Source organism: Somniosus microcephalus, chromosome 16 (genome assembly GCF_052327205.1).
Source record: "Somniosus microcephalus isolate GS21.2 chromosome 16, FLI_Smic_1.0, whole genome shotgun sequence".
In the NCBI taxonomy this organism is placed as follows: domain Eukaryota; kingdom Metazoa; phylum Chordata; class Chondrichthyes; order Squaliformes; family Somniosidae; genus Somniosus; species Somniosus microcephalus.
The window spans coordinates 32,181,876-32,197,781 of NC_141002.1; the positions used below are offsets into that span (position 1 = coordinate 32,181,876).

Consider the following 15,906-nt stretch of genomic DNA (forward strand, 5'->3'; position numbering starts at 1 on the left):
ATTGCAATCAAGCCATAAACCTGTCATTGGACTTCATTAGATGTTAACTTGATTTTTAAGTGTCTTCTAAAAGCTGCTCAGATGCAAAGAATGCTTTGAAACTAGTCTATAACACATCTGTCCTGTTTTAAAATTCTTGAGAATATAATCTCTATATAGATATAAGCTTGCATGTCTGTATACTACTTGTGACTTCTCCAGTGTTCCTTTTCTCTCTTCCCAATCTCCTCATCCTCTACTAACACACTTGTGATACAGTGCCAGTGTGCTCTACCATACTCCCAACACAATTTGCATCTGATAACATATCACACAAGTCAATTTGAAGTTCTATAATTACACAATACAAATGTTAATTTTTCAATTTAGTTCTGTTGAAGTACCCTGAGTTATGTTTTTATGCATTGTGGAGTTATTAGACAGGGCTGTGAATTCATTTTATATAACTCATAAATAGATGAAACAAGCATTAGTTCTGAATAAAGCTACATGATGTGCTTTATGCTCAATAGATCTAATTTTGCTCTGCAAATGCTAATAACCTCCAGAAATCCCATGACGTGTTATCCGTCAGAGATGGTCATACCTGGGTACAAATGTTCCTTTGTTAACTCAACTGTAACTTAGTGATTTGAATTATTAGAATGATCCATTTTGTAATCCTGAAAGAAGTTAAAAGTGGTAATTGAACCTCCGTTTTAAATTTTATTAACTACATGAAGTTGATTTTGTTTTGTGGAATGGCCTTATGACTGGAGTATTCATAGTAATTCACTTGAGTTCCTGTATGCTAATTGTTTGTTTTCTTGCTTTGATTCAGCTCCACCTCCACCTCCACCTTCCAGAGGAGGACCACCACCGCCCCCTCCTCCACATAGTTCAGGACCCCCTCCTCCTCCACCTGTTCGTGGGAGAGGCGCACCACCTCCTCCACCCCCTTCAAGGGCCCCATCGGCAGCTCCTTCTGCAGCTCCCCCACCTCCTCCACCTTCAAGGCCAGGAGTAGGAGCGCCTCCGCCACCGCCACCACCGCCCAGCAGATTATATCCACCACCACCACCTCCACCAGTCCCATCAGGTCCCCCACCACCACCACCTCCGCCACATCCTGCTCATGGAGGTCCAGGAGCTGCTGGGCCACCGCCACCACCACCACCCCCGCCTCCTCCACCTGGCCCTCCTCCACTCCCTGCAATGCCCACTGAAAATGAAGCTCTTCCTTCACCTACTGGGAACAAATCAGCTCTTCTGGATCAAATCCGAGAAGGCACTCAGTTGAAGAAAGTTGAACAAAGCAGTCGGCCAGTGTCTTGCTCGGGAAGGGATGCACTGTTAGGCCAAATTCGGCAGGGTATACAGCTTAAGACTGTAAGTAAATGTTTTGCATGATCAGTTAGTTGAAGTTGTGACTGCATTATTATTTGAGAAGATTTAAGATTTTATGGTTGTATTATATAGGGCCATGTAAATGCAGCAAAAATCCAGCTGAAATGTGGGGATAAAACAGAGCTTGAATTGTTTTGCTATAAAATATGTTTTGTTCATTGATATTAGTCTGTCACTTTCTTTCAAAGTATTTGTACCAGTTACTCATACTATGTTGAATTGAATCTTAAGGCCTAGGGTGTATCTGCTGCAAGCTGTCTTGGGTGAGCTTTGATAATACTGTAAAATGAAACGAAATGTGGTGAACTCACGATGAGACTGATAAATTGCGTCATAACTTCTCAGCACAAATGTTTTTTTCTGTCTCTTGTTGACTTGAGAATATTAATATCTAGGTCAAAGATTCATTGAATTCAAAAAAAGCCACTTTTGCTTGATTGCTGTCAGGACTTGCATTGCTGATCATACCAATTACTGTAGAAATTAAAACCTGCAGAACTGTGTTTTAACAAAATTGCTGTTGCGTTGCCTGTTCTACACTTCAACAAATGATGTGTCATTCCTTTATAGGTAAATGACCAGGATTCTTCTTCTCCTTCAACACCTACTCCTACAGCAGGGATTGTCGGAGCATTGATGGAGGTGATGCAGAAAAGGAGTAAAGCCATTCACTCTTCAGGTGGGGTTTTAAATAATCACTGATCACCTCAATAGATCTCAGAGATTATGTCTAACTTTTAAATACCAACTTCAAAAATAAGCACGCAATGTCCAGGATGGTGTGTTGCCTCCCTGGTGCAAGGGTCAAGGATGTCTCAGTGCGGCTGCAGAACAGTTTGGAAGGGGAGGGCAGGGCCGGGACCGATGTCCTAGGGAGAGTCTTTGCTAGTGCTCTGGGGGAGGGTTTAAACTAAAATGGCAGGGGGTTGGGAACCTGAGCAAGGGGACAGAGGAAAGGGAAACGAGGATAAAAGCAAAAGATAGGAAGGAGAAAAACAAAAGTGGCAGTCAGAGAAATCAGCAGTTTAAATCAAACATGGCCACAGTAAATAATAATTCTAATAGGTGTAAGAACGTTAAAAAAAAAAAAACAAGCCTGAAGGCTTTGGCCTAGAAATTCGGTGGGCTGCGCAACCAGTTAGTGCCCAAAGAGGGCACTTAGTGGGTTTAGCGCCGCTGGCCACGCCCCCCCGCGAAATTTAGAGGGGCACTAATGGCAGCGTTAGCCTGTAGCGCTGCACCGTCATCGGTGTGCGCAGCGCCCCGCTACCGCCCCGATCGCGATATTTGGTAGCGCCGCCCGCTATTGCGACCGGTTCAGGGGGGCCTACCTACGGCGGTAGAGGCGCTATTTAAAGGAGACATGCGGGGCGGCCATTTTTTTTGCTGGCCGCCTGCCAGCACCTCTCCACGCTGCCGCACTGGACAAACGGGGCTATAGGGGGGGAGGAGCTAAACACGATTAAAATCACTAAGGAGATGGGGGGGCTTAAGATACTGGGACTTAAGGCAGATAAATCCCCTGGACCTGATGGCTTACATCCTAGGGTTTTGAGAGAAGTAGCGGTAGGGATTGTGGATGCATTGGTGGTAATTTTCCAAAACTCCCTGGATTCAGGAAAGGTCCCAACAGATTGGAAAACTGCTAATGTAATGCCCTTATTTAAAAAGGGAGGTAGACAAAAGGCTGGAAACTGTAGACCAGTTAGCCTAACATCTGTAGTTGGTAAAATGTTGGAGTCCATTATTAAGGAAGCAGTAACAGGACATTTGGATAAGCATAATTTAATCGGACAGAGCCAGCATGGTTTTATGAAGGGGAAGTCATGTTTGACAAAGTTGCTCGAATTCTTTGAGGACGTAACAAACAGGGTGGATAAAGGGGAACCAGTGGATGTGGTATATTTGGACTTCCAAAAGGCATTTGACAAGGTGCCACACAAAAGATTACTGCACAAGATAAAAAATCACAGGATTGGGGGTAATATACTGGCATAGATTGGCTATCTAACAGAAAACAGAGAGTTGGGATAAATGTTCATTCTTGGGCTGGCAATCAGTAACTAGTGGTGTTCCGCAGGGTTCGGTGCTGGGACCCCAACTCTTTACAATCTATATTAACGATTTGGAGGAGGGGACCAAGTGCAGCATATCCAAGTTTGCCGACGCAACAAAGATGGGAGGGAAAGCAGTGAGTGAGGAGAACATAAACCTGCAAAAGGACATAGACAGGCTAAGTGAGTGGGCAGAAATTTGGCAGATGGAATATAATGTTGGAAAGTGTGAGGTTATGCACTTTGGCAGAAAAAATCAAAGAGCAAGTTATTATCTAAAAGGAGAGAAACTGCAAAGTGCCACAGTACAAAGGGATCTGGGGGTCCTGGTGCATGAAACACAGAAGGTTAGTATGCAGGTACAGCAGGTGATCGGGAAGGCCAATGGAATCTTGGCTTTTATTGCAAGGGGGAAGGAGTATAAAAGCAGGGAAGTCTTGCTTCAGTTATACAGGGTACTGGTGAGGCCACACCTAGAATATTGCGTACAGTTTTGGTTTCCATATTTAAGAAAATATATACTTGCTCTCGAGGCAGTTCAGAGAAGGTTCACTCGGTTGATTCCGGAGATGAGGGGGTTGACTTATGAGGAAAGGTTGAGTAGGATGGGCCTCTACTCATTGGAATTCAGAAGAATGAGAGGCGATCTTATCGAAACATTTAAGATTGTGAGGGGGCTTGATCAGGTGGATGCGGAGAGGATGTTTCCACTGATGGGTGAGACTAGAACTAGGGGGCGTAATCTTAGAATAAGGGGCTGCTGTTTCAAAACTGAGATGAGGAGAAACTTCTTCACTCAGAGGGTAGTAAATCTATGGAATTTGCTACCCCAGAGAGCTGTGGAAGCTGCGGCGTTAAATAAATTTAAAACGGAGATAGACAGTTTCTAGCTGATAAGGGAATTAGGGGTTACGGAGAGCGGGCAGGGAAGTGGACGTGAGTCTAGGTTCGGATCAGCCATGATCCTATTGAATGGCGGAGTAGGCCCGAGGGGGCCATATGGCCTTCTGCTGCTCCTACTTATGTTCTTATGTCCCCAGCCCTCTGAGCCCCCTCCCCCTGCGTTGTGCCGGCTGTCAGCTGTGTCCCAAGAGGCCGGCACTTCTCCTCGGTGCCGGGCTCTTTTGCCGGCACTCATGATCTCGGATCGCGCTGCAGCAGGCCCCTCCCCTTTAAGACGGGGAGGAAGGCCTACAGTACCGCAGCGCGCCGTGCCACAGCGTGTGGCGCTGCGGCACGTTGCGCTGCGATTTTCAGTTGCAGCGCCCCAAGAGGGATGCAGGGTGCCTCGAGCCGCGCCCCGCTTCCGTTTGGGGCGCTGAAACTGAATTTCTCGCTGGTGCTTGCGGCTCCTTCCGGGGTGGTACTCCAGGCGTTGGGGCGCCACCGAATTTCTAGGCCTTTGTGTCTTAATGCGAGGAGCATTCGTAATAAGGTGGATGAATTAGCTGCGCAAAGAGGTAAACGAATATGATTTGATTGGGATGACGGAAACATGGCTCCAGGGTGGCCAAGGCTGGGAACTCAACATCCAGGGGTATTCAATATTCAGGAAAGATAGGCAAAAAGGAAAGGGAGGTGGGGTAGCATTGCTGGTTAAAGAAGGGATTAACACAATTGTAAGGAAGGATATTAGCTCTGATGATGTGGAATCTGTATGGGTAGAACTGAGAAATACCAAGGGGCAGAAAACGTTAGTGGGAGTGGTATATAGACCTCCAAACAGTAATGCAGAGGTTGGGGATGGCATTAAAAGGGAAATTAGAGAAGCGTGCAATAAGGGCACAGCAGTCATCATGGGTGACTTTAATCTACATATAGATTGGGCTAACCAAATTAGTAACAATACTGTGGAGGAGGAATTCCTGGAGTGTTTACGGGATGGTTTCCTGGACCAGTATGTTGAGGAACCAACCAGAGATCAGGCCATCCTAGACTGGGTATTATGTAACGAGAAAGGATTAATTAGCAATCTTGTTGTACGAGGCCCCTTGGGTCGGAGCGATCATAATATGATCGAATTCTTCATTAAGATGGAGAATGAAGTAGTCGACTCAGAGACTAGGGTCCTAAATTTAAATAAAGGAAACTGCGATGGTCTGCGGCGTGAGTTGGGTAGGATTGATTGGGGAATGTCACTCAAAGGGTTGACGGTGGATAGGCAATGGCAAACATTCAAAGACCACATGGATGAACTACAGAATTTGTTCATCCCAGTTTGGCATAAAAATAAAACAAAAAAGGTGACTCAACCGTGGCTAACGAGGGAAATTAGGGATAGCATAAGATCCAAGGAGAGGACATATAAATTGGCCAGAAAAAGCAGTAAACCTGAGGATTGGGAGCAGTTTAGGATTCAACAAAGGAGGACAAAGGGAAAATAGAATATGAGAGTAAGCTTTCAGGGAACATAAAAGCTGACTATAAAAGCTTTTATAGATATGTGAAGAGAAAAAGATTGGTGAAGTCAAGCGTAGGTCCCTTGCAGTCAGAATCAGGGGAATTTATAATGGGGAACCAAGAAATGGCAGACCAATTAAATACATATTTTGGTTCTGTCTTCACAAAGGAGGACACAAATAACCTCCCAGAGATGTTGGGGAACATAGGGTCTGATGAAAGGGAGGAACTGAAAGAAATCAGCATTTGTAGGGAAATGGTGTAAGGGAAATTGATGGGATTGAAGGCTGATAAATCCCCAGCGCCTGATAATCTACATCCTAGGGTACTTAAGGAAGTGGTCCTAGAAATAGTTGATGCTTTGCTGATCATCTTCCAGCATTCGATGGAATCTGGAACAGTACCCATGGATTGGAGGGTAGCTAATGTTACCCCACTATTCAAAAAAGGTGGTAGAGAGAAAACGGGGAATTACAGACCGGTAAGCCTGACATCGGTAGTGGGGAAAATGCTAGAGTCCATTATAAAAGATGTAATAGCAGAGCACTTGGAAAACAGTGACAGGATCGGACAAAGTCAACATGGATTTACAAAAGGTAAATCGTGCTTGACTAATCTACTGGAATTTTTTGAGGATGTAACTGGTAAAATAGATAAGGGAGAACCTGTGGATGTGGTATATTTGGACTTTCAGAAGGCGTTCGATAAGGTCCCGCATAAGAGATTAGCGTGTAAAGTTAAGGCACATGGGATTGGGGGCAAGGTATTGACTTGGATAGAGAACTGGTTGGCAGACAGAAAGCAAAGAGTTGGAATAAACGGGTCTTTTTCCGAGTGGCAGGCAGTGACTCGTGGGGTACCGCAGGGATCGGTCCTTGGGCCCCAGCTATTCACAATATATATTAATGATCTGGACGAGGGAACTAGATGTAATATCTCCAAATTTGCAGATGACACAAAGCTGGGTGGGCGTGCGTGCTGTGAGGAGGATGCCGAGAAACTCCAGGATGATTGGGACAGGTTGGGTGATTGGGCAAAAGCATGGCAGATGCAATGTAACGTGGATAAATGCGAGGTTATCCACTTTGGTGGCAAAAACAGGAAGGCAGATTATTATCTGAATGGCAATAGATTGGGAGAAGAGAAAGTGCAACGAGACCTGGGTGTCCTTGTGCACCAGTCGCCGAAGGTAAGCATGCAGGTGCAGCAGGCGGTTAAGAAGGCAAATGGTGTGTTGGTCTTCGTAGCGAGAAGGTTTGAGTACAGGAACAAGGCTATCTTGCTGCAGTTATACAGGGCCTTGGTGAGACCACATCTTGAGTATTGTGTGCAGTTTTGGTCGCCTTATCTGAGGAAGGATGTTCTTGCCATGGAAGGAGTTCAGCGAAGATTCACCAGGCTGATACCTGGGATGGCAGGAATGATGTATAAGGAGAGATTGGGTCGATTGGGCTTGTACTCGCTGGAGTTTAGAAGAATGAGAGGGGATCTCATTGAAACTTATAAAATTGCGACAGGATTGGACAGACGAGATGCAGGAAGGATGTTCCCGATGGCCGGGGAGTCCAGAACCAGGGGTCACAGTCTAAGGATAAGGGGTAGGCCATTTAGGACAGAAATGAGGAGGAATTTCTTCACCCAGAGAGTGGTGAACCTGTGGAATTCTCTACCACAGAAGGCAGTAGAGGCCAATACATTAAATATATTCAAGAAGGAGTTGGATATATTTCTTAAGGCTAAAGGGATCAAGGGGTATGGGGAGAAAGCAGGGACCGGGTACTGAATTTGGATGATCAGCCATGATCGCATTGAATGGCGGAGCAGGCTCGAGGGGCCGAATGGCCTACTCCTGCTCCTATCTTCTATGTTTCTAGCTAAAGCAGTGCTTGCTGTTACTCTAGTGAAAAATATTGCTTTATTGCTACAGACTAGCTATATAGAGGGTATCTTAAAGTTTCATAGGTGTGTGGTTAATATTTCACTAACCATCCCAGAACAATATTTTACTGCAGCAGGCTGTGATCATGCTCCATCCGACCTGTACACTAGCACAGAATAATGTTACTGCAAATGTTGGGTTGTGTGAACATCTTTAAAAAAAAAAAATAATATCGTATAAGCATTTTGCATGATCTTTGCATAAAATACCCCTCACTTCTGTACACTGAAACCCAGAAAGGCTATTTTTGGTGATGAGACTTGTGCGTTTTTGTTCTTTGGAGCATATGCAGCATATAACTTTGCCCATGTATCTGCATTTCATAGCAAGTCCTTGGACTAAAATACCATCCTAGATTCAGTGAAAAGTCATTATCCATTTTCATTTTGCCCCAATGATCTCTATCAGGCAGTAGATTTCAGTAGGTGAACTGAGGAGCACCTCATCTTCCAATTAGGCACTCTGCAGCCTTCCGGACTCAATATCAAGTTTAACAATTTCAGATCATAACCTCGGCCCCTATTACATTTTTACTTGTAATTTTTCCACTCTTTTCCACCCCCCCTCCCCCTCCTTTTTGTTTCTCTCTCACACCTGGCAGCTATCTCTTGCCCTGCCAGTACACTTCACACCTAATCTCAGCCTATTACCATCTCGTCTAGCTTCGAATACCTTTTATTGTCTCTTTTACTGCTTTTGTTTCTTTCACTTCTTTTGTCCGATCGCAGCCCTGCCTTCGATCTATTTTCTTTTCTTTCCAGTTTTGAAGAAGGGTTCGACCCGAAACGTCAACTCAAATTTCTCTCCACGGATGTTGCCTGACCTGCTGAGTTTTTCCAGCATTTTCTGTTGTTATTTTGGCTTTGACTGAAACTTGACTCTCGGGTGATGACTCCTTGCTCCTTACCGAAACCTCTCTGCATAGATATACCACCATATACCCTTGCCAAAACACTGCAGAGGCGGTGTGGCCCTTATCACCAAGTAACACCTTGCTATCTTCCTCTACTTTGGCACTTTCTTCTTCTTTCTCTCTTTTTAAAATCCTAGTTGTCTATTGCCCCATCCTGAGATACCCTCCCTTCTTGTCCCTCGGGCTCTACTCAAAGACATTCCCCATCCTTGGTGATGACAATCTCCATCTGAACTCTTGTTCCCTCTCTTCACTGAGTTCATTGCTCTCTTGTCCTCCCTAAACCTCTCCCTCCATATAAACTGTCCTACCCATTTTCATGGCCATCCCCTCAACCATGCCATCTCATATGGCCCCTCTACTTCAGTGGGCTTGATTTCAAACCATATCTATGTATTCTTCACTGCATTTATCTTGCCTCTATCGACTCTACTTTGGCATTCACCTGAGGGAAAATTTAAAAACTCCCTTCTCTTGTCATTTGGGCCCCCCTGTGCTTTGCATACAACTGCACTCTAAATCCCAACTGCCATGTCTCTGGCCCTCCATTTGCCACAATAGCCCTGCAGTTATTAGATTACTCAACTACTTCCTCAACACCACTCTTGCTCTCACCCCCAAAAGAACCATCCCAGTCATTCACTTTGATATGGCAACCATCTTTACTCCCTCAGTTGAAAGGGTGCAAACTTGAGCAATGTGATGCACAATCTCTTTACTCTTTCTTTCTCTCTTTACTCTCTCCTCTTTCCTCTCTCCCCCTCTGTCCCTCTCTCTGCCTGTGTGTGTGCGTCTCTCTCTCTCTCTCTCTCTCTCCCCCCCTCCTGTCTGTCCCTCCCTCTCTCCCCCCTCTGTCTCTCCCTCCCTCCCCCTCTCCCCTCTGTCTCTCCCTCCCTCCCCCTCTCCCCTCTGTCTCTCCCTCCCTCTCTCTCTCCCCTCTGTCTCTCCCTCCCTCTCTCTCTCTCTCTCTCCCCTCTGTCTCTCCCTCCCTCCCCCTCTCTCCCCTCTGTCTCTCCCTCCCCCTCTCTCCCCTCTGTCTCTCCCTCCCCCTCTCCCCTCTGTCTCTCCCTCCCTCTGTCTCTCCCTCCCCCTCTCTCCCCTGTCTCTCCCTCCCCCTCTCTCCCCTGTCTCTCCCTCCCCCTCTCCTCCCCTCTGTCTCTCCCTCCGTCTCTCCCTCCCTCTCTCTCTCCCCTCTGTCTCTCCCTCCCTCTCCCCTCTGTCTCTCCCTCTCTCCCCTCTGTCTCTCCCTCTCTCCCCTCTGTCTCTCCCTCCCCCACTCTCCCCTCTGTCTCTCCCTCCCCCACTCTCCCCTCTGTCTCTCCCTCCCCCACTCTCCCCTCTGTCTCTCCCTCCCCCACTCTCCCCTCTGTCTCTCCCTCCCCGTCTCCTCCCCTCTGTCTCTCCCTCCGTCTCTCCCTCCCTCTCTCCCCTGTCTCTCCCTCCCCCTCTCTCCCCTCTGTCTCTCTCTCCCCTCTGTCTCTCTCTCCCCTCTGTCTCTCTCTCCCCTGTCTCTCCCTCCCCCTCTCCTCCCCTCTGTCTCTCCCTCTCTCTCCCTCCCTCTCTCTCCCTCCCTCTCTCTCCCCCCTCTGTCTCTCCCTCCCCCTCTCCCCTCTGTCTCTCCCTCCCTCCCCCTCTCTCCCCTCTGTCTCTCCCTCCCTCTCTCTCTCCCCTCTCTCTCTCCCTCCCCCTCTCTCTCCCCTCTCTCTCTCCCTCCCTCTCTCCCTGTCTCTCCCTCCCTCTCTCTCTCCCCTCTGTCTCTCCCTCCCTCTCTCGTGCACTATCCTTCCATAACCTCTGCAGCCTTTGAACTGGTCAACCACTTCACCCTCCTCCATTGCCCAGCCTGATGGGACTGTCCTCACTTCATAAAGATTTGATGTTTCCAATCCTATCCAAAGCATCTTTACAAATGGCTTCTCTTCACTTCACCATGTTGTCACCTCAGCAGGTCCATCCTTGGCCCCTTCCTTCTTTTCATCCTCAGCCCTTTGGCGACTTTATCCGCAGACATGGGGGCAGCTTCCACATACACATCTACATCCAGCTATCTTGACCTCTCCTCTGCCAATCTTATCAGGCTGCTTGTCAGACATAGTTTTACATGAATTGTAATTTCCTTCAGCTAAAATTTAAGACGACCAAAGTTGGTCCCCAACACAAACTGTATACCCTCACCGCTGACTCCATATCCCTCCCCAGCTGCTGCCTTGGAGCTGAACCAGCTGTTCTCTATCTTTGTGAAATGTCCAACCCCAAGCGGAGTTTCTGATCCCATATCCTCTGCATCACAAAGTACTTTCACCTCTAACGTCGCCTACCTCAGCCCAACTGCCACTGAAACAGTCATTCGTGCCTTGGTCATCTCTAATCTCAGTTACTCAAGTGATCTCTTGTCTGGCCTCCTGATCTCCACCCTTCATGTACTTTAGCTTTAACTTTATTCCTGTCCTCACTGACCTGTATTGGCTTCCAGTCCCCCCAATGCTTCAAATTTTAAATTCCCGGCCTCATGCTAAATCCCTCCATGGCTTCACCACACCCTATATTTCTTAAATTCCCCCGACCCCCCCCCCCCCCCCCCCCACCTCTCCTTTCTCCAGACTCCCAACATCTTCTGACTCCTCCCCTCTCACCATTGGCAGCCGTGCTTCCAGCTTTTTAGATCCCATGCACTGGAAGTCCCTCCGTGCTTTCTGATTCCCTCTCCTTAAAACCCATCTCTGAGCAGGTTTTTGGGCAGCCCTCCCAGTCCTTCCTCCTTTGGCGTAGTGACCGCTCTTCTCGCTCTGTGAAGCACCGTGGGGAGTTTTGCCTCTGTTAAAGATGCAAGTTAGTTGAGCCAAGGTCCTAAAATGAAATATTAAGTATTCGTGCTTAAGAATGGTCGTCCAATGTTTGTTGATGTCTATAAAGTAATTACAATACAACAATGTTTTCAGATGAAGATGAGGATGAAGATGAGGAAGAAGACTTTGACGATGATGATGAATGGGAAGATTAGTTTTTCTCAGCAAGCAAGACCATAAACCTTCCTGTTTTTCTGAATCCTGTAAAATTGTCCTGTAAATGTTCTGCAGATTTTGCTGTATATTTTTGTTGCCTTTTGCTCTTTTTCATAATCTGTGCAATACCTCATTTAATAATTCATTTGACAAAGCATTATGGGTAAAGCTACTCCCTATGCACAGTTGGTGTTGGGACATAAAAGGAGCTACATAATAATGTGTTCATTCCAGCAACAAAATAAGTGTGTTGGAGCAAAGTTGACAGGAACTTTAATTATGCTTGTTAAAAGCCAGAGTAGTAACACTATTTTTTCAAACCCTGCATTTTCTGTACCTAAGAAGAAGCAACTCCTAAAACTTCGCATAGCACTATGACTTTTTAAAATACAGCTCTTCTATTTGGTTTCTTCAGGGCTTCATTGTTGCTGAAGCTGGTAAAAATTTGCACCCTTTTGAAGTAATTCACTACAAGAATGCACAGCTTACAGGCAACTCATTTGTGTCTTACTGTTCAGCAATACTGTCTACCCTGTCTTGAGTGATTCAATACAAAGATGCACAGCAACTTATCTGTGATGAGTGTCTTATACTGTATGCAGCAATACTGTCTATCACAACTATTTTCAGTTGAAATCCCCTTACTTATAAAAATGTCTGTTACATTGTTAAATATTTATACTCTTTGCTGCTTCCATGTCTGTTGGAAATTGGGTCACGTGTTACAAATAGGAATTCAGGTCCTCTTGTGAAAACTCAACACAATTGGGGGACAAAGATTTTTAACCCTTAAAGTGCTAAGTAATAGCATTTCTTCTAATCATACAGAATGTATATTTAGCAGTATAAGGGTTAATGGAAAATAGTCTAATGTTCAGTTTTTATAGAGGTGAAGGTTGTGATTAGGAATTTGCGTTTAATGTATTCATAAAGGGCTGTGCTTAATGCTTGTTAAACTGCAATTTTGGGAATGTTTGGAGTGAACTCGTAATAATGAATGTTGACATCAGTATCTTTACATTATAGTCCGTTTGATGACCTTGCATCAGAATCAAAGAGCAAACTCTCAATACGGATTTGCAATTACGGAATGGAACTTTTAACTGAAAACTATACCTAAATAAATGTTTAAAAATCACCAAAATCTATCTTTCATGGCTTTTAAGATTTATGAGGGTGAAGGTGCATTATTGATCACTGATGCTATTGTCGTTATTGTTCATCCATCTGCTCTCCATTGAGCCTCATTATTTCCCACCACCAATCACCTTTCTCCTGTGCAGTCTCCGTTATGTCCCCTCCACTGTTTCTCGGATAGTGCACGCAATGGATTTATTCCCTCCTGATTTCTGGGACTGCTGACTCAAGTGTTCATTTAGGATCTCTGGCCGTTCATTATACATGCCCAAAGTATTGTGGCTATCTTGTCTTAATTCTGGAAACCAGAATAATCTCCATACTGATGTATCTTCATTCTGCCATCTGTAATATCCTCACTGTCTTCCATAAGGAGAACACTCTGAAACTAAAGACTGTGTTTTCCACATTTTGTTTGTGCCTCATTTCCTTAAAGGATGACTGAAATTATGAGACATTGATAAAACCTTAAGTTGCAATGCTATATTGCTTTTGATTTTCAGATGGTATCCAGGCTTTATAACTGTTAAAACACAATTAAAATTCTCTATCTACTGAAAATATCCAGTGATTCCACCCAAAGAGAAAATAATTTGGTTGGTGATTCATTGTCCTGATGTCCATGTGTAGCGGTTCGTGTAAATCGCCACTAAATGAAAGAGTTCAACTTCGACGAACTATAAATAAGTTGTTTATTTACCAGAACAGGATAATTACAGCAGGTAAGATGGCTGACTGCAGGAGCACCATGTTGTAGGTCTTGTCCCAGCGGGGACTCCACAAGGACTGAGGTCCCAGTCCCGTGGTGAGCGATGATGACCTCATCACGCTCCGCTCTATATTCCCGCGCTTTGGGCGTCACCTGACCGTGTCGTGACGTCAGCACGTTCACGTGCGCTTAGGCGGTCACGTGACCTGCGCCGTTGTCGGTACATCTCCCCGGTACGGAGGCTGGCCTTTGAGGCCGAGGTTATTAGGCCGGGCTGTGCCGGTACTTGCCGCGGGAGCGGAGAATCACTTCGCTCCCGCCTGCTGGCCGATGCGGCCGAAGTCGCGATAGGCCGGGCTATGCCGGCGGCCGTCTTGGAAACCCGAATCGGGCCGGCGGCCAGCGCGCATGCGTCACGTGATGCGTGACGTGAGCGCATTAGGTCGCCTCTTAAAGGGGCAACGGCCCAACAGGTAAGTTAAAGAGGCAACAGCCCTAACTGGTAAGTTATACAAATAAGTAAATTAAATACATACAGTTAGGTAAGTTATACATACATAAGTAAGTTAAGTTAAAGGGAATTATGTGTATATATTTCAATGTAAAGGACAACCAGTAGGACCGCCACACATGTCTATTTTTAATAGGCACTCTGTCTTTTCATGGGTGATACAGAGCCCAGTATTTCTGCCTGAATTATCAACTGTTGCAATGATAATTTGCAGGTTACCATTGTCCAATGTTTAATCATGTTTGCCTGTGACCAGACTTTTATCATACATTGCTTATTTCAAGCATTGTATAGAAGAAATGAGGCAAAATGTTTTTGTTCATATTGTGGGAGAAGCGCATGTTGTATGGGCGCTGGTACCACTAGCTTATCCCTTTTGAAGTTTGAAAATGCTTCAACAATACTATTAACTAACACTTAAACATGGACTGAAAAGTAATGAAAAAATGCTAATGTCTTAGCATGATAATTATTAAAATGTTACTGATGTCATTACATCTCACATGAGAAGTAGAATAATGGCTAGGCTTTCTTCACTGCTCAAAATTGTGACTATCCTTAATTTTTCCCTTTTTAATGACCCCTGACACTTGGGTTTCAGTCGAAAGTGTTCATACTTGGCCATCTCTTCCCCTATTCACTTCCCTCTCCCATTCACTTCCCTCAAGTAAAAAAAAATCTTCAGTTACTTGCCTTTTTAAACATGGGTAATAGTACAAACTACATTATTTAAAAATAACATGCTGAATTTGGTACATTTTGCACAAGTTTTACTTTTATATCAGAAACACACACACAAGGTCCTTTTCATTTGCATGTCATGACATTTTGCATGCCTTTTGAATGACATTTGTATAACATACCACAGCCTACCCTGTGGGAGGGGAGGTAGTAAAACAACAATTTATTTTGTAGAAATAAGATACCTTGCTATCATACCACATTTACATGCAGGTTTAATCCAGTTTAGTTGAAACACTAAAGCTAGATTTCAAAGTGCTCCTGATTTTTGAATTTTATGGTTCAAATATTTTCCAATGGTCTCCCAATTTTTCCTCTGCAGAAGGGGTTGACTCCTACAAAAATATGGTTCTGTGACCTTAAGTGTGACCATTCATCAAGCATGAACACAGGCAGGTCCAGACAAGTTTTTACCTTATTAGATAAGACTTAATGCAAATCTGTTGACAAACTGGGTAGTGGTGTTTATATCTTTGTTAATTCACAGTAGGGCAAACTTCTAGAAAGTTAAGAGGCCATTCCATTTGTGCAATGGTCGTATCTTGGGCCAATATGTGAAGGGGGCTTCTGTCTGCAAAACAATGATCTGACACCGTATTCTGCAGAAGGTAAATTAACATGGTTTTAATGGCTGCTGTCCTCACAAGATAATTAACGGTGAGGGAGGCCGTTCGACCCATCTCCATTTATTCATGCAGTCATTCCCCTTGTTGCAGCATCCAACTGGTTATTTAATGATTGCAGAGGTTTTGGCTTAAGCTCTCTACCTAGTAGACTATTCCAGGTATTGATCATTCTTTTGTGTGAAGAACTTCTTTCTGGTATCAATCCTAAGTTTGCCTTGAACCTGTCCTTGTCCTATTCATGCAATTTACTTTGTAGTAATTTTCTGATTTCTGGATTAATTTGTTTTTGAATATATTAGACAGAGGACACTAGTGATCATTCTGAGTTAGAGATTTGACTGTTAAAAGATGCTGTGCATTCTTGGTTGTTTTGGGGTGTGGTGCTCTGGGATGGTTATGTATTTTTTGTGTAATAAGCAATACACTTTTTAATGTATCTCTAGTGAGCCTGCCCTGTAGCCTAGTTCACTTAACAACAATTATGCAAA

The 15,906-nt window shown here is 44.9% G+C and overlaps 1 protein-coding gene across 2 annotated transcripts in view; it reads left to right on the plus strand.

Annotated features, from left to right (window-relative positions):
• Positions 1-15,185, plus strand: part of LOC147106051 (actin nucleation-promoting factor WASL-like) — an 86,970-nt gene extending 71,785 nt beyond the window's left edge. For both annotated transcript variants that reach the window (XM_086008763.1, XM_086008764.1), the window contains 3 exons: positions 821-1,368; positions 1,957-2,065; positions 11,632-15,185. In XM_086008763.1, coding sequence (XP_085864889.1) covers positions 821-1,368; positions 1,957-2,065; positions 11,632-11,693 — 719 coding nt within the window. In that variant the 3' untranslated portion in view covers positions 11,694-15,185. The remainder of the gene's footprint in view (positions 1-820; positions 1,369-1,956; positions 2,066-11,631) is intronic.
• Positions 15,186-15,906: the final 721 nt, after the last annotated feature.